Source organism: Silurus meridionalis, chromosome 17 (genome assembly GCF_014805685.1).
Source record: "Silurus meridionalis isolate SWU-2019-XX chromosome 17, ASM1480568v1, whole genome shotgun sequence".
NCBI classification, from domain to species: Eukaryota; Metazoa; Chordata; class Actinopteri; order Siluriformes; family Siluridae; genus Silurus; species Silurus meridionalis.
Window position 1 is genome coordinate 27,045,658 of NC_060900.1, and position 19,192 is coordinate 27,064,849.

The window sequence follows — 19,192 nt, forward strand, 5'->3', positions numbered from 1 at the left end:
TTTCATAATCTGCTTCAGATCAAAAACACAACACCGCAGTCCTCTCTGAGCTAGAACTGATAATCCCCTGTATCCTGAGTCCGTTCTGATCAGGAGCTCAGGGGCATCACTGGGAGTGTGAGGTAGAAGAGCAGAGGCAGGAGTAAGGGTGATAAATCATATCTCCAATTATACTCAACACACAACCAGCCCCCAGATTCACCTTCATACATGATCATGTGACTCAGGGCTCGAGCACAGCGCTTTAATCAACATTTATCAATGATCACAGCACATGATTCAATCTTTCTTTCTTTCTTTCTTTCTTTCTTTCTTTCTTTCTTTCTTTCTTTCTTTCTTTCTTTCTTTCTCTTTCTTTCTTTCGTTTATTTTCTTTCTTTATCTATTTTTAATTTCTTTTCGTCACCTTTGTCTTTCTTTCTTTCTTTCTTTCTTTCTTTCTTTCTTTCTTTCTTTTGTCATTTTCTTTCTGTTCTTTCTTTCTTTCTTTCTTTCTTTCTTTCTTTCTTTCTTTCTTTCTTTCTTTCTTTCTTCTCTTTCTTTCTTTCTTTCTTTCTTTCTTACATCATTTTCTTTCTTTATCTATTTTTAATTTCTTTTCGTCACCTTTGTCTTTCTTTATTTTACTTTTCTGTCTTTGACTTTCTAATGTTTTTTGTTTTCAGTTTCTTTATGTCTTTGTTTGTTTGTCTTTCTTTCTTTCTTTCTTTCTTTCTTTCTTTCTTTCTTTCTACTCGTATTGTTCTTTATTAAATGAGAATATTGAACTGCTCGTGTTTTAAAGGGACTGAAGGGAATAAACTGGAAAACTGGTTTGACTGATTATAGTTTTATATCACAAAGTATTTGATATTGTATAGAAGGTATGAAGTGCTGCTTGAAACTTTACAGGTTTGATTTATTCTGTATATTATTAAGTATAAATATGAAATATTTTGCTTTAGGTGGAGGAGATGCAGTGGTCCGGAGGCGAGCATTACATCCCCCCCTCTGTGTGTAGTTTCCCGTGCCGGCCAGGCGAGAGGAAGAAGATGGTGAAAGGCGTACCGTGCTGCTGGCACTGTGAGTTCTGCGACGGCTACCAGTACCAGGTGGGCGAACTGGCGTGTCAAATGTGTCCGTTTAACATGAGACCCACGGCGAACCACACCACCTGCATCCCCACCCCCATCATCAAGCTGGACTGGCACTCACCGTGGGCCATCGTCCCCATGTTCGTGGCTATCCTGGGCATCGTGGCCACTCTGTCCGTTGTGATCGTCTTCGTGCGCTTCAACGACACGCCCATCGTGCGAGCGTCGGGGCGCGAGCTGAGCTACGTGCTGCTCACCGGCATCTTCCTGATCTACCTCATCACGTTCCTGATGATCGCCAAGCCGAACACGCCGGTATGCGCTTTACGCAGGCTGCTTCTCGGCCTGGGTATGAGCATCACCTACTCGGCCATGCTGACCAAAACAAACCGCATCTACCGCATCTTTGAGCAGGGCAAGAAGTCGGTAACGCCGCCGAGGTTCATCAGCCCGACTTCGCAACTCGTCATTACCTTCATCCTCGTCTCCTTCCAGGTGAGACTCGACTGGCTTCAATCTATATCTCTGGGAATTCTTTTGTGATCCTGAAAAAAGTTTTTTTGGAAAACCTGCAGGCCAATTCTAGAGAATTATCACATTCTGCTTGGCCCCCTTACCCCTTACTCCGCCCCTTACTCCCCTTTTATACCTTTAGTACAGGCTAGTTTTAGAAAAACGTCACATTTGACTCCGCCCCTTACCCCTTACTCTGCCCCCTTACTCCCCTTGTTAAACATTTAGTGCAGGCTAGTTATAGAGAATGGTTACATATGGCTCTGCCCCCTTATGCCACATCCGAAATGAAAGATTGACTTGAAGAGGGATTTACGTGTAGAAAAAAATCTGAGTCAGTAGATGGAAGTGAACGAGAACGATTTGTTCAAAAACACATCCATTCACAAATGAAACATCACTAGTAGTTATCTGGTCTTTTGTACTTCAAAGCAAAGTTCCACATTTCATCCATGTTTCTCAGAAGCTGTTTATTTGGCCAACATCTCAGATATAAAAGCTTTTTCATTGCTGAAATATTTGATTGTTATACAGATACACTCTGGGGTCTAAAAGCATTAAAGAGAAAAACGCTCCTGTTTCCATTACAATTAATAATACACTATTTTGACAAAAGTATGGGGACAACTCACTTATCCAGCCATGTGAGGTTCTTTCCCTAACTGGATCTCCTCACCTTACCTCCATCAGTACCTGACTTTCCTAACTGTATCTAAATAAGCACAAATCTTGTTGTTTTCATCCAGCGCTCCTGGTACCTGAAGTAAGAACGGTAACAGGGTGCTTAGCGTCGCTCGTTCAGCGAATAATGACATTGTGACATCTTGAGGCTCTTTTTATAAAAGATGTTTATTGGTTTGCTTTTTTATTAATTAGAATGAACTTTAGTGTCCAACATTAGTGTCCAACACTCTTCAAGCAAACAGAGAAAGATATAGCATGAACAGAAGGCCTGGGGTTTTTGGGCATTTTGGTTCGAATAAGGCTGAGCAGATAAGTTTTGTTTCATGGGAATTTATCAGACTGTAGGATCAAAAACACAGACGAGCCCAACTTTTGGTAAACGATTGAAAACGAAAGTATGGATGTGGAGCGTTTTTAGACGGAAACTGTGTTTTCAAATTTAGCCGGATTAGTGTAGTCTTCAAACTTATCTACAAAAGATTTCATTTCAACCAGGCAGGAAACACACTTGATTCCACTTGTTTAATTGGGTCACCTCCCATCAAGAAACTTTGGCTTTGATGAAGGCCTGCAGCTAAACCAAACCTGTGCAGATAAGATTGAGGATCCCTGACACATAATTGATCATGTGATCAACAAATGGGAACGAATAGTCAGGTAAAAGCAACATTATTCTACAAGCAGTAATATTTCATACAAGTTTCTCTGTGTTATTGTAGTGAGCCAGTAGCTTGAATCCGGCATCTGTGCGATTTGAGGTCTTGGTCTCAGCAAGGTGACAGATCAGCTGATAGCTCTTGTCATTTGTTATTTGGCAGTAGGGTTCTGTGCATTGGCGTAACAAACCGAGCTGAAGTGAAAAAGATTCTGTGCAAGTGATATAATGAATGATCAGGAGCTAGTGACACGGAGACACTGCAGGAGATTGAGAGGATCAGCTCGAATGTATCATTAGTGATCCTAGAGCATGCTGGGGAAATCGAAATGTGATCAATTCTGGGATAAACGCTTCCAATGTCAGGTTGTGGAGGTGAAAGTTCAATGTTTAAAGCTCTACAATGCTGATTGGAAGTTTGGGGGTTCAAGTGTTGCCATGCTGCCTTATTTGGGGCTCTTGAGCAAAGCCCTCAACCTTCTGCTGTAACATGGCTGACCCCAGCTTTATAACATTGCTGGGATATGCAAAGAAAGAATTTCACTGTTCTGTAAAGTACATGTGACAAATATAAAGCAATTTTCTCTTTCTGTTGTCACTGGGTCCAGACGCAGCACAGCAAACATGCTGTTTGAGGGCAATATTGTTGGCAACCCTACCAGTTCCTGTTACTAAAATGAAATAGGCTGATTGATGAGATGAAATAGGCCCATTATGGGCCCTCAGCATACCCACAGAGTACTTTAGGCTAGCACACTAGGGCCCCGCATGGACTCCATAGTTTTGCCTTATGTTTTACATCGTTTTTTTGCAAGCCAGTGTTGACTGCCTGCTCCCAACCCACTGAGGGCCCACTCTGATTAAAGTGAGGAGCCCACACTCAGCACAAACATTTGGGATGACCCACTAGGGCCTGATCTGCACCAACCCTTATCTACATCAACTTGCTTTAAAGCTGCTAAATGCTTTAAAGCTGCAAGACATGTGTATTTAGATGTTGTTTGATGGGGTCTGCGAGTGACTCGGCTCTTCAGACATTAAATAAAAATTTGTTCCAGCTAGGTTCCAGAACAAATGAATCTTAAAGCAAGTTTTGCTTGATACCCTAAGACCAGTCAAGCTGTGGTGGAGGATGGAGAGATCAGTGGAACAGTAGAAGAGGACGCAGTGCAGAGTAAAAAGTACTTCTGTACTTTAATAGTTCAGTCTTAAGGAGGGATTGAACAAACATCGTCCGTGTGCGTGGACACAAACGGGTGATTTCTCCTGATCATTACATTAGAAGGACAGTTGATTGTCCATGGTTCCCCCAGGGTGCCAAAAGTGAGATCAGAGAGTTGTCCATGGAGATCACAAGATCTTGATGTGAAGATAAATTGCTGGGATTAATCTTTGGCTGATGAGCTGCCATCCACTATGTGACTTGATATAGTGGGACCTGAGCAGAGAAAAGAGACTGAATGGAGGGTAGAAGTCAGTTAGTTGAGTGTCATCTACATAGCAAAGATATTAAAACCCATGTGAGGATATTTGCATTTACAGCATTTGGCTTCTGTCCTTATCCAGATGCACATTTATCTCATTAATACAACTGAACAGCTACGGGTTTAAGGGCCTTGCTCAGGGTTCCATAAGTGGCAACTTGGTGTGGCTGCGATTTGATCTCATGACCTTTGGACCCAAAGTCCAACACCCTAAATGCTAAGCTAGCAGCTCCACGATATCGCCTCCCCAGGAGTCCCCCCAGGAGACAAAAAGTATAGTGGCCTTCCAATGGTATTATGTAGGCTTGGTTGAGTTGCCTAAAGAAATCCCTCATGGAGTGCAATGGGGTTGTGGGCCCCAAATGGCTAAGCCACAAGGGGCCTTTTTAGAATTAGTATGGTTTTGCCCAGCCCGCAATTCCCCCACAATAAACGTACACATTCCCATAGTGGGCTTATATAGGTCTGTTTGCTGGGATTAGTCATCAACTTGTTAATTGTAGTCCAAATGTGGGGTTCAGAAAACCAAACCCATAGCCGTCATTCAATCATTTTAAAATGTTCTTAAATTTTCTTAAACTTAACCAGTTCCACAGGATTGATAGCAGAATTATCTGATCCTCTAACCAAAGACAAGCTACAGGGCTTTGAGACATTTGGTCAAAAAATAGTTTTCTCAGGCTTTCGTGTAGCAGTGGTATGAAAGCCCATGTGAGGATATAACCCACCCAGGAGGCACTAAGTCAAGTGGGCTTCCAAGGGGATTTTTGTGGGCTTTCTGTGGTTAAGCCCATGGTTAAGGTGCCCACAGAAATCCCTCATGAAGCCCAATCGGGCTGTGGACCCCAAACGATCTAAGCCACAGGGGGCATGTTTGGGATTAGTGTGGTTTTGTCCAGCCCACACTTCCCCCACAATAAACTCATACATTCCCATAGTGAGCTTGTTTGTGTAAAATGATAATCAACTAGTAAACTGTAGTCCTTAAACTAAACCAGCTCACTAGGAACAGTTGCAGAATCCTCTATGTCTTGTACTAAATTATTGAGTTGAAGGCATCTCATCACACTGAAGACAAGTTACAAGACCTTTGGTTAAAAAAAAAAGAAAGAGTTTTCTCATTCCGTTGTTCCAGTGATTGAACTCTCCATAGAAAGACAACAGCATTTAGTACGGATCTGACCTTATAACCTAATCTTCAAGAATGATGGACTATTTCTAAAAAGGATTCAGAGAGTCACACGGACAGGCCCACTGCTGTTTTTTTATGCTAAGCTATCCTTACATCAAATTCATTTCAGTGCCTGGGCTTACACAAACCGGTTTTACAGTTACATAGCAAACTCCTCATCAATTCCAGCTTCTGCTGAGGAACACCGGCCCACATGTCTTCCTTCTATGTCAAAAAGTCCCATGCTGCTGATGCACATGTTTACAGGCAGGAATATTAATAACACTATTGTGATGGTGAATTTCCTATAAATGAGATATGCATGAGTCAGTGGAAGTGGGATGCGGGGGAGTGGAGCTTATCCGTCCTCTGGTGCCCGATTGATTGACAGCGGGATATTTTTTAGCCCTGCCTCCCTGCTCGTCATGGCAGAGGTGTCAGCGAGTCTAAATGATCGCAGCGCTATTGTGCTGAGCTTCATGACAGCAGCATCTGTCTTCACGTCTGCGTCTGCACTACCCTTCCATGACCTGAAACTTTCTTCTGAAAGTTTTTTTTGCATTAGCGGACGATATTAAGTTTCAGTGAGTGAGTTCCTGTGATGAACAGGTGGGGAGGATGGGCTCGTCTGCGTGTTCCTCCATTGTCCAGCTGCTGTATTCAAATGAAGGACTGTGCTATGGGATAAATACACTAAGAGCACCACTTCCTGCAGCTGAATCTGTCTACTTTGTGATAGGAGGGTCATTTTAAAACCCAGAATTAAACCTGTTTACTCAGGCTACTTAGACAATTATCTTGTATGTTACGTTTAACAGGGTGCTTTTAGTTGTTCTCTATGTCACTAAAGATGCTTGGGGTTTTGTTTAAATTGCACCAAAACCCATTAAACCAACAGACTGAAAATGATCTGATTGGGTGTAATAATCCAATTCCATTGATCATAGAGTGCTTATAGTCCTCTATAAGTCCTTTTGGAAATATTCCAAGTTGGCAATTAACCAGGAATTGATGAAAATGTATGGGAATTAATTAATACATTTATGTACTGTATCATGAACAACATAAACGTTTGATTGGTCATAAGCTGACATTCATGCATTCGAGCGTAATAAAAGTGAACTATCGGTACCATATTGAATTGCAGAGCATCGTATTGTTTCCATTGAAGTGTACATGTGCAAACCACAAAATACGATACAATAAAACAATAGCAGGTTAAATGAGAGTGAAGCGCTGACCAGGACACTGAGCTCTCCACGAGGACCAGGACGCTGAGCTCTCCACGAGGACCAGGACACTGAGCTCTCCATGAGGACCAGGACACTAAGCTCTCCATGAGGACCAGGACAGGGAGCTCTCCAAGAGGACCAGGACACTGAGCTCTCCAAGAGGACCAGGACACTGAGCTCTCCATGAGGACCAGGACACTAAGCTCTCCACGAGGACCAGGACACTGAGCTCTCCACGAGGACCAGGACACTGAGCTCTCCACGAGGACCAGGACACTGAGCTCTCCATGAGGACCAGGACACTGAGCTCTCTATGAGGACCAGGACACTAAGCTCTCCATGAGGACCAGGACAGTGAGTACTCCATCAAGACCAGGACACTGAGCTCTCCATGAGGACCAGGACACTGAGCTCTTTGTGAGGACCAGGACACTGAGCTCTCCGTGAGGACCAGGACACTGAGCTCTCCATGAGGACCAGGACACTGAGCTCTCCATTGGGACCAGGACACTGAGCTCTCCAATTGGACCAGGACACTAAGTTCTCCATGAGGACCAGGACAGTGAGCACTCCATGAGGACCAGGACACTGAGCTCTCTATGAGGACCAGGACACTGAGCTCTCCACAAGGACAAGGACACTGAGCTCTCCATGAGGACCAGGACACTGAGCTCTCTGTGAGGACCAGGACACTGAGCTCTACACGAGGACCAGGACACTGAGCTCTCCATGAGGACCAGGATACTGAGCTCTCCATGATGCATATCTGAACCCTCATGTTGGCCATCTTTCCTTTTATACACACAGATTAAACACCATTGCATTTTGATCGAGAAACATGCTGTAGTTCCTCTGTTTTGATATGTTCACAGAGCACAGTTTGCAGTCGATTTTGCTTTGATTGCCGTCATTAATCACGGAATACTTCCAGATCGCTGTCATTCTGTGTCGTCTGTTCACCGCTGTGGCGTAAGTGCACCAGGCTTTGCAGCATGTAGCATGAAATCTTGGCGTCAAAACATTTTGTAAGAGCGAACGTCCATGAAAACACACAGAGCGATACGGTTGCGTAACAGAATACAGAGAGAAGATACGAGCTACAAGGATGTGCGTGAGTAGAGTCAGGTACTGATGTTGGTGAGGTGAGGAGGCCTGGGGTGCAGTCAGCGTTAACAATTCATCCCAAAGGTGTTCAGTAGGGTTTAAAAGCTCTATAGCAGGAGATCTTCCACTCCATCCCATGTAAAGAATATCTTCATGATGTTTTGTGCAAAGGGTCGTTCACTTTCCTCCCATCAGAAAAGCGGTTCTGAAGCATTCGGGCCTCACATCCAGACTATGCAACAGTTTTTTCCCTCAAACCATCAGGCTCCTCAACACACAGAACTAAACTGTACCAAAACACACACACACACACACACACACACACACACACACACACACACACTCGAATGTGTGTTTCTGAACTGTAAAACCTGAACTCAACACACACTTATTACTCATTTCAATTCATTCCACCACCATATTATATTTATATTTAATCATATTATACTGTTTACATGCTGTTTTCGCCTCTCGACTGCTGCTACTGCTGTTTTTGCACTTCATTATGTTCATGTTTATAAATACATTTTTGCATACAGTTCTCTCTTCTGCACATTACTGTATTACATATTATACAGCAGGTTTAGTGGCGGAGCTGTTTTGTGTTTTGTGTATCTGTCCTACGCTTGTCTTGTGTTGTCTGTCTGCACTGTTTTTGTCTGCACCGTTACTTTATGTGTCGTTAGCTCTGTGTTCTGTCATGTAGCTCTATGTTGTGTGATGTTTCTCTGTGTTGTGTGATGAAGCTCTATGTTGTATGATGTAGCTCTGTGTTCTGTCATGTAGCTCTATGTTGTGTGATATAGCTCTGTGTTCTGCTATGTAGCTCTGTGTTGCTTTATGTAGCTCTATGTTGTGTAATATAGCACTGTGTTCTGTTATGTAGCTCTATGTTGTGTGATGTAGCTCTATGTTGTGTGATGTAGCTCTGTGTTCTGCTATGTAGCTCTGTGTTGTGTTATGTAGCTCTATGTTGTGTGATGTAGCTCTGTGTTTTGCTATGTAGCTCTGTGTTCTGTTATGTAGCTCTATGTTGTGTGATGTAGCTCTGTGTTCTGTTATGTAGCTCTATGTTGTGTGATGTAGCTCTGTGTTGTGTGATGTAGCTCTGTGTTCTGTTATGTAGCTCTATGTTGTGCTATATATCTCTGTGTTGTTTGATGTAGCTCTATGCTCTGTTATGTGACTCTATGTTGTATAATGTAGCTCTGTGTTCTGTTATGTATCTCTGTTGTGTGATGCAGCTCTATGTTGTGTGATGTAGCTCTATATTCTGTTATGTATCTCTGTGTTGTGTGATATAGCTCTATGTTGTGTGCTGTAGCTCTATGTTCTGTTATGTAGCTCTATGTTGTGTGATGTAGCTCTGTGTTCTGTTATGTATCTCTGTGTTGTGTGATGTAGCTCTATGTTGCATTATGTAGCTCTATGTTGTGTGATGTAGCTCTGTGTTCTGTTATGTAGCTCTGTGTTCTCTTATGTAGCTCTGTGTTCTGTTATGTAGCTCTATGTTGTGTGATGTAGCTCTGTGTTCTGTTATGTATCTCCGTGTTCTATGATGTAGCTCTATGTTGTGTGATGTAGCTGTATGTTCTGTTATGTAGCTCCATGTTGTGTGATGTAGCTCTATGTTCTGTTATGTAGCTCTATGTTGTGTGATGTAGCTCTGTGTTCTGTTATGTAGCTCTATGCTGTGTGATGTAGCTCTGTGTTCTGTTATGTAGCTCTGTGTTCTCTTATGTAGCTCTGTGTTCTGTTATGTAGCTCTATATTGTGTGATGTAGCTCTGTGTTCTGTTATGTATCTCCGTGTTCTATGATGTAGCTCTATGTTGTGTGATGTAGCTGTATGTTCTGTTATGTAGCTCTGTGTTCTCTTATGTAGCTCTGTGTTCTGTTATGTAGCTCTATGTTGTGTGATGTAGCTCTGTGTTCTGTTATGTATCTCCGTGTTCTATGATGTAGCTCTATGTTGTGTGATGTAGCTGTATGTTCTGTTATGTAGCTCCATGTTGTGTGATGTAGCTCTATGTTCTGTTATGTAGCTCTATGTTGTGTGATGTAGCTCTGTGTTCTGTTATGTAGCTCTATGCTGTGTGATGTAGCTCTGTGTTGCTTAATGAAGCACCAGGGTTTTGGAGAAACGTTGTCTCATTTCACTGTGTACTGCATCAGTTATATATTGTTGACATGACATTAAAAGCTTCTTGACATGACATGATTGTCATGATGGAACAGTCAGTTTGGGGAAGAACATCTGGCTGAAATCAAGTCAGGAGTTCAGGTGTCCTTGTCAATATACTGCATTTTTTGAGAATACTATAGAAGTAAATAATCTCAGCTAATGATACCAATACCCCTAATCGTGAATCTAACTCCAGATCTCCATCCTTCTCTCTGCCCAGGTGCTCGGAGTGTTTATCTGGTTTGGTGTGATTCCACCTCACACCATTGTGGACTACGAGGAGCTGCGTCCACCCAACCCCGAGCTGGCACGCGGCATCCTGAAGTGTGACATGTCCGACCTGTCGCTGATCTGCTGCCTGAGCTACAGCATTCTCCTCATGGTGACGTGCACCGTTTATGCCGTCAAAAGCCGAGGCGTCCCCGAGACCTTTAACGAAGCCAAGCCCATCGGCTTCACCATGTACACAACCTGCATCATCTGGCTGGCCTTCGTGCCCATCTTCTTCGGCACAGCTCAATCCACGGAGAAGGTGAGTAGTGACCGGTAGTTTTACATATTACATATTAGACAATCGATTCAAATTAAATACTTTTATTTTCTTCTTGTAAGGACTTGTAATTATTATTATTATTATTATTTTTTTTTTTTTTATTATGTCTCTTTTTTGGGAATATTTATTTTTTATTAATATTTATATTTATTAAGTTTATTCTAACCTCACACTTCTAGATAGATAATAAAGACAATATAATATAATATAATATAATATAATATAATATAATATAATATAATATAATATAATATAATATAAATATTATATTATATTGCATTATTTTATATATGATAATAATAATCATATTTATTATTAATATTATTATTATTATTATTAATATTATTATTATTATTATTATTATTATATAAAATAATGCAATATATTATATTATATTATATTGCATTATTTTATATATAATAATAATAATAATAATAATAATTATTATTATTATTATTATTATTATTATTATTATTATTAAATCACAAATAAAAGATGAAAAGCAAAAAGAAGATAAATAAATAAATAAAAACTAATACAAACAAACAAACACACAAATAAATAAACAAATAAATAAATAAATAAATAAATAAATAAATAGCCAGGTAAATGGACATACAGAAACAGATGAATCCTTCTTCTACAATTCGATTTAAATGAAATTCATCTCCGTTTGTATAATTTCAGCTCCTGGTTTCTCCAGATTAGACATGAAATCAGGTTCATTGAGACAGATTGTGCCAAGAGAAATCTCATTATGCTCATTACACACTTCATCTCCTCTATGATCAGAGCTATAAACACTCTGCTCCTACAAACCCTTACTTAGTCTTCTCCCTCCGTTCAATTACGACATCCGGCATGCGTTCAAAGCATGAGCAAGTGTACGTTGGAAGCATTTATCCACACAGCAGGAAATTATTACTTCCAATAAACAGCCACCATTTTACCAAACACTATCTTCTCCCCTGAACCCCCTGCAGCCCCCCGGTTTGGCTCGAGCTCGTCAACAAAAAGAGCCAACAGTTTGGCGACTAGTTAAGACCTTATGTAGCACAATTATGCAGAACGAAGTCATTTCAATATGAATGTGCCAAAGCGAGCAGCAACCTGCCAGGCCCGTGATAACACGCCGAAGTTGCGTCTCAAGCACTTTCTCTTTTGAAGCCAGCTTTCATACGGCAATGTGCAAACACAGGAAGAGATGAGACGTGCAGAAAAGAAGACGTCTTCTCAACCCTCGTCCCCCACCACCCCTCCTGTCTTTATCTCCTCAAGACACACCATGACATGGAGACAAAGGCCCTGCTTCATAGCAGCAAGGGTTTTAATTGTGGTGTGAGGCTGATAAGACGAGCGTGGGGGGAGCCGCTAAGACAATGCCTTCACCCATTCTAATAAAGCTACGAGAAGACACCATGGGATGGAAGAGCGCTCGTTTTTTTTTTCCCCTGTCGGTCCACGCCTTTAGGTGAACCACCAACGGGGGCTTTCGTTCTTTTCCTTTTTAGAACGATGACAGTATGCACCGTTTCTCCCGGAGCGAATCTCCAGAAGTCTTTGGGATTTTATTTATTTATTAAAGATATTAGTTCCGGGCTTTCGAATAGCGTCACTGGTTTAAGCAGTCGATTTTAATAATTGAAAGCTGCTCTATAATTCACCAAGCTTTCAAAAAGGACATGCAGCAAAGGATGGAAATCAGGAACTTCAGTTTACTGCATCTAGATCAGGGGTCACCAACCTTTTTGAAACTGAGAGCTACTTCTTGGGTACCGATTAACGTGAAGGGCTACCAGTTTGATAAACACCGTTTTCAGTTTGATCTGAAATAACAAATTTGCTCAATTTACCTTTTATTATATGTTATTATTAATAATTAATTATATTCATCTATGTAAATACACAGGTCCCCTGGTGGTCTAGAGGTTAGGATGCGGCGCTCTCACCGCTGCGGACCGGGTTTGATCCCCGCTCAGGGAACCAACCCCAGCCATTAGGGTTGCACAAGCCTTAGTGCCGGTCCCAAGCCCGGATAAATGGGGAGGGTTGCGTTAGGAAGGGCATCCAGCGTAAAAACATGTGCCAAATCAAACATGCGGATGATCCGCTGTGGCGCCCCCTAATGGGAGAAGCCGAATAAAAGTTATCTATGTGACTACACTGATCATATTAATGATTTTTCATAATAATTATTAACAATGATTTAACAAAGTAGGAAACAGCTATTTTTAGAAACGTTGGTGACCCCTGATCTAGAACATGAGTCTTCACCCAGTGGTCCGCGGCGGTACTGCAGTGGGTCCGCTAATTAATGTTGAATCCAAAAAATAAATATATATATAATATATAAAAAATAAAGATAGGTAAAAACATCAAAAATCAAATATTAAATTTTTACAATATTTTTATTATTACATTAAATTTCTATTAAACTTAAAGCTGATGTTCATGTAAATGTATAATTGTCCGCCTGACGGTAAAATTAAATGTTAAGTTCTATTAAAATTGAAGTTAAATTTCCTGTAAATGTATAATAGTCCAAAGGAAAATGTATGAAACTGCAAATCTATTCAAATAAAATATAAGTTGAACCCCTATTGAACATCTCGGGGATGGACTTTTCACGCTGACTTCACAACAGGTCTTCTCACCTCACCTACATTAATACCCAATTTACTAACATCCTTGTGGATGAATGAATCTCACTAAAATCTCCATTCAATCTAGTGAAACATCTTCCCAGAAAAGTGGAGCTTATTATTAATATCAAATGGAGACTATGTGGAATGGGATGTTAAAAAAAGCACACACCAATCTTATGGTCAGATGTCCTCAAAATTTTGTCCATGTAGTGCACCGCCATTTATTATTATTCTTAATAGATAGATAGATAGATAGATAGATAGATAGATAGATAGATAGATAGATAGATAGATAGATAGATAGATAGATAGATTGTTCACCTGTGGATTGTGACTGTTACAGATGTACATCCAGACGACCACGCTGACCGTGTCGATGAGCCTGAGTGCCTCGGTGTCCCTGGGCATGCTCTACCTCCCCAAAGTGTACATCATCATCTTTCACCCCGAGCAGAACGTTCAGAAACGCAAGCGCAGCTTTAAGGCTGTGGTTCAGGCGGCCACCATGTCCACTCGTCTGTCACACACCAACAGCGAAAAGCACAACGGCGAGACCAAGATGGAACCGGACAGGACGCAGTAGCAGGTAAATCAAACTCGAGTCCGACTCACTCAGGTGTCCAGGATCTGCTTGACCACACCCACTGAAAAACACTGCTGTGATCATCTTAGACTCTCATTCTAACTGTTCTATATGTTAGGATTTTTTTCCTACTCTGGTCGTTATGGTAACCAGTTCACTGCTCCAGATTTGCTCCTTCCTCAACGGTGAAACTTTCATTGCAGGACGTTTACATTTACAATCAAAGTGATAATAATATACTGATTATAATAGAGATTATTAAGAAAGAAAGAAAGAAAGAAAGAAAGAAAGAAAGAAAGAAAGAAAGAAAGAAAGAAAGAAAGAAAGGGAGAAAAAAGAAAGAAAGAAAGAAAGAAAGAAAGAAAGAAAGAAAGAAAGAAAGAAAGAAAGAAAGAATAAATCAATACGTCATAAAGGGAAAGATTGACACTGTACTGCTAAAAGTATTGGGACACCGGACCGAACTTTTTTTTTCTCTCTTAACTGTTACCACAATTTCAGAGGCGCTGAACTGTATAGCCGGATTCTTGCAGATATGTTTTTCACAGAGTGGAAGATCTGCTATGGAGCTATGAGCAACTAGAACATCTGGTGGAACATCTAACCAGAAGAGTGGAGATCATTATAAAAGCAAATGGGAATAAATGTGGAATGTAATGTTTGAGAAAAAAAAAAAGAAGCCTGTATGAATGTTCTGGTCAGATGCCTTCAGACATGTACAGTAGGTCAGAACACAATCTAAAGCTTTTTCAGGTTTTCCACCAAATGAAGGAATATAATAAAGAGCTGCTGTGTGACGCTTGACTGAATAAGTTGCACTGACACGTCCTGTGTTCTTTTCTGTGTGTGATGGCAGGTGGCCCGGAGCGACACACTCCGCTAATCCACTCCGAAGAAAAACGTGGGAGGGAGAAAAAATAAACGCAGGACCGCGTTCGGTCGATTTCCACACGAGGACGGATATAAGGAGGACCCACGGGCAGGAACGTCAAAAAAACGACGCAAACGTGGATCGGAAAAAAGAAAAGTTGTAAAAAAATGCACTTTTTGAAACGAAGCTTTACTACGCCGATCTCGCGTACGTGATTTTTTCCCCCCCGATGTCTTCGTGTTCACCGAGGAGGAATGGAGGGAGATGCGGTCGATGTAGCAGCATGTGGGATGTGTACTGAAGTGTTCGTGTGTTTGTGTGTTCATGCACCTGCGTCGTGTAAAAAAAACGAAAAAACGGAAAAACTGAAACGAGTGAAATGATGAATAATTCCTGGTATTTCTTTTCCTCCGATGTGTTTAATATCGACACGTGGTGACGGTTGTTCATGCTGTATATGTTTAAAGGTTACGCTGTAGCTCATGATGTCACACATGGAAACAAAAAAGTGCTGCGAGATTTTCAGTCTTTTAATGAATACGGAAAAAAAAACTTCTGAACGTCGTCGGTTTCTGGAGAAACATCTACAGGCTCATTTTCAAATATTCCAAAAGATTTGATACTTTGCACCGTTCAAGAGCATTTATTTCATGTCTTGGGATTTGTGTAAAGAAGAAGATATCGGTTCTGCACTCATCATCTTCATCAACATCATCTGCTGAAGCATCATCATCATCATCATCATCTTCATCATTATTATTATTATTATTATTACCCTCATTCTCATTAGCAACATTCCATCGTCATCATCATCTCAATCATCATTCTCATCCTTATCTTCATTATCATCTTCATCACCACCAGCATTTTTATCCTCATCTCAATGTCCATCATCATCATCCCAATCTTCATCATCACCATCCTCATCTTAATCTTCATCACTATTATCCTTATCTTAATCTTCATCCTCATCTTAATTTTATTCTTCATCACCATCATCCTCCTCATCTTAATTTTCATCATCATCCTAATTTAAATCTTCATTATCATCATCATCATCCTAATCTTCATCATCTTAATCTTTATCCTCATCCCTATTTTAATCTTCATCACCATCATCATCCTCATCTTAGTTTTTATCATCATCCTAATTTAAATCATCATCATCATCATCATCACCATCCTTATCTTAATCTTTATCCCTATCTCAATCTTCATCCTCATCCTTTTTTATCTTCATCATCATCACCAGCCTCATCTTAATCTTCATCCTCATCTTAATTTTATCTTCATCTTCATCATCATCCTCATCTTAATTTTCATCATCATCCTAATTTAAATCATCATCATCATCATCATCATCATCCTCATCTTAATCTTCATCACTTTTATCCTTATCTTAATCTTTATCCCTATCTCAATCTTCATCCTCATCCTTTTTTATCTTCATCACCAGCCTCATCTTAATCTTCATCACTATTATCCTTATCTTAATCATCATCCTAATCCTAATCTCCATCATCATCATCATCCCAATCTTCATCTTCATAATCTTAATCTTCATCCTTATCCCTATTTTAATCTTCATCACCATCATCATCCTCATTTTAATTTTCATCATCATCCTAATTTAAATCATCATCATCACCGTCCTCATCTTAATCTTCATCACTATTATCGTTATCTTAATCTTCATCCTCATCTTAATTTTATCTTCATCTTCATCATCATCCTCATCTTAATCTTCATCATCATCCTAATCTTCATCTTCATCATCTTAATCTCCATCATTATCATTATCATCCCCATCATCATCATCATCATCATCTTAATTTTCATCATTATTATTATCATCCTCATCTTCATCTTATTCATCATCAGCTCCATCATCATCTTTATAATGATTCTAATCATAATTATCATCATCATCATCATTATCATTTTTATTTTTAATTTATTATTATTATTATTATTATTATTATAATCAGCAGTTATAGTAGCATCAGCAGCATCATCACAATCATCATCATCATCATCATCATCATCATCATCATCATCATTAATATTATTATTATTATTATTATTATTATTATTATTATTATTATTATTATATCTTGTTTGCAGTATAAATGATTCTCCAGTGTCTCTGGAAGGTGAACATGAGCACAGTGATCGTGTCTGTGTGGTTTTTGTTCTGTAAATACAGGAAATGTTGAGAATGTAAACAGAACCTGACTGACTGAGCGCGTGCATGGGGTTTTTAAGAGAATGCTGAATTATATGTTCTGAAATTGAGCAACTTTTCTTTTTTCTATGAGGAGAAAAAGCTCGACATATCGTCTATAAATCTAAACGAATGATTACACTGTTCCAGACTCCGACTCAGCCGGAGCATTACTCAGTAACGTGACAGCTCTGTTCGGCCGTCTCGCAAAGCAGCAGTAATGTTCCGCACTGACGTCTCGTTTCATTACCACCACAGTCACAACTTCATCGTCCTGCTCGCGTCTGCACTTCCCCTGTCCCTACAAAGCGCTCGGGCTCCACCATTTCCAATCCAATTTACACTTTCAAATATATATATATCACACTTTATATTTCATTAGCTGCGTGATGAAGAGTCATGAAATACATTTGTACTTTGTTAGATGAAAAAAATTAATAAATAATTACAATAAAAGAGAGGAAATGCCATACATGATCCAGTGAAGAAGAAAATTCCTGGGGTTTGTCTTTCTTTCCTTCCTTCTTTCTTTTTTTTCTTCTTATTCTTTCGCAGAACAGCTTGTGATAATAAATTCAACAATCAATAACGTTTACAAACCAACTTGTAGCGTTGTGTGACCAAAAGTATTCAGACACCGGGGTTTTCCAAATGCCATATGAGGTTCTTCCTTCAAACGAACGTCCTGTTCCAGCATGACAATGCCCCTGTGCACAAAGCCAGCTCCATGAAGATCTGCCTTTTCCATAGGTTGGAATGGAAGATCTCCTGCTATAAAGTTCTAACCTCAACCCTTTGAAATGAATTCTTCATGCTGACTGCACCCCCATCAGCACAAAACTCTCCAAACACACTCCAAAATCTCTCCAAACACTCTCCAAACACACTCTCCAAAATTTATATTCTAATCTCATGCGCAGGTGTCCACTTACTTTTGGGCATATAGTGTAAATAAATATATAATTTTTTTTTTGCGTTTGGTTCCCATTAGGGTTTGGACGATTCGGCATTAATGTCACATATTTTAAAAATACACAACATTTTTCTTTTTATAAAAGTTTGTCATTGTTACTTTAAATCAATCAATCAATCAAACAATCAATAAAATAAATAAATACATACATAATTTAAAACTCATACTTTCTCTTAATACCCATAAAATTAAATGTGCTCTTATTTCATGATATATTTATTAATTTATGATTATTTTATTTATCTTTTATAAAAATAAAAAAAATTAGTGATTTAAAAAAAATTAAAAAAAAATGAACAGTGTGCCATTGGAAACTTTTGTCACCAAAACAAATTCCTTGTGAGTACAAACCTACTTGGCAATAAATCTCTTTCTGATTCTGATAATAATAATAATAATAATAATAATAATAATAATAATAATAATAATTATTATTATTATTATTATTATTATTATTATTATTATTATTATATTATATTATTATTATTATTATTATTATTATCATATAGAATATAATAATAATAATATTATTATTATTATACATTTTCTTTTAATTATTATTTTTTTAATTATTATTTATTAATTAATAATTAATAAAAAAGTTATTATTAATAATAACAAGTGTTATTATAAATACTAATATTAATAATAATAATAATTAATAATAATATTAATTATTAATTAATTAATTATTATTATTATTAATAATATAAATAATTATTATTATGAATGAAATCTAAAAGAATGTACATTTAGATATAGAAGCACTCAGGGGGTTTTCTCGCCTTCTGAACACTGATAAAGTGAAGTGAACGGTGTGCAGTGCACGTTGATAAAACACTGTTTCATCAATTTTTGTGATGACATTTGATCAAACTTGTTCCCATGGTCACAAGTGTTTGTTTGCCTCTGTGTAGTTTCCTGTCGAAAGCTAAAGTCTTGAAGGATCAGAGGAAGCTGACAAGCCGGAGTATCGCTGCTGCAGTCTGATTTCCGGCACGCCAGGAAAAACGCTTCAATTCAATTTATTCCAATTTAATAGTCAACACGAGGAAAACAAACGTTTCTGAGCTGCTTGGACAGTCAGATCGTGCATCATGTGGAACGTCTTGGTTTTGTTGATACATGCTAAAAATACATAGGATTCCTGTGGAGGGTTGAACTCAGGAACCACGATGACATTTGTGGATTTTGATGGCTTGTGATCACCACTATCTAAAGATACCACAAGATCTAAAGATCT

At 39.1% G+C, this 19,192-nt stretch overlaps 1 protein-coding gene across 1 annotated transcript in view; it reads left to right on the forward strand.

The window, feature by feature from the left end:
* Positions 1 to 14,919, forward strand: part of grm6a (glutamate receptor, metabotropic 6a) — a 69,183-nt gene extending 54,264 nt beyond the window's left edge. The window contains exons 9-12 of the mRNA XM_046872266.1: positions 945 to 1,568; positions 10,321 to 10,632; positions 13,642 to 13,884; positions 14,738 to 14,919. Coding sequence (XP_046728222.1) covers positions 945 to 1,568; positions 10,321 to 10,632; positions 13,642 to 13,881 — 1,176 coding nt within the window. The 3' untranslated portion in view covers positions 13,882 to 13,884; positions 14,738 to 14,919. The remainder of the gene's footprint in view (positions 1 to 944; positions 1,569 to 10,320; positions 10,633 to 13,641; positions 13,885 to 14,737) is intronic.
* The last annotated feature ends 4,273 nt before the right edge of the window (positions 14,920 to 19,192 follow it).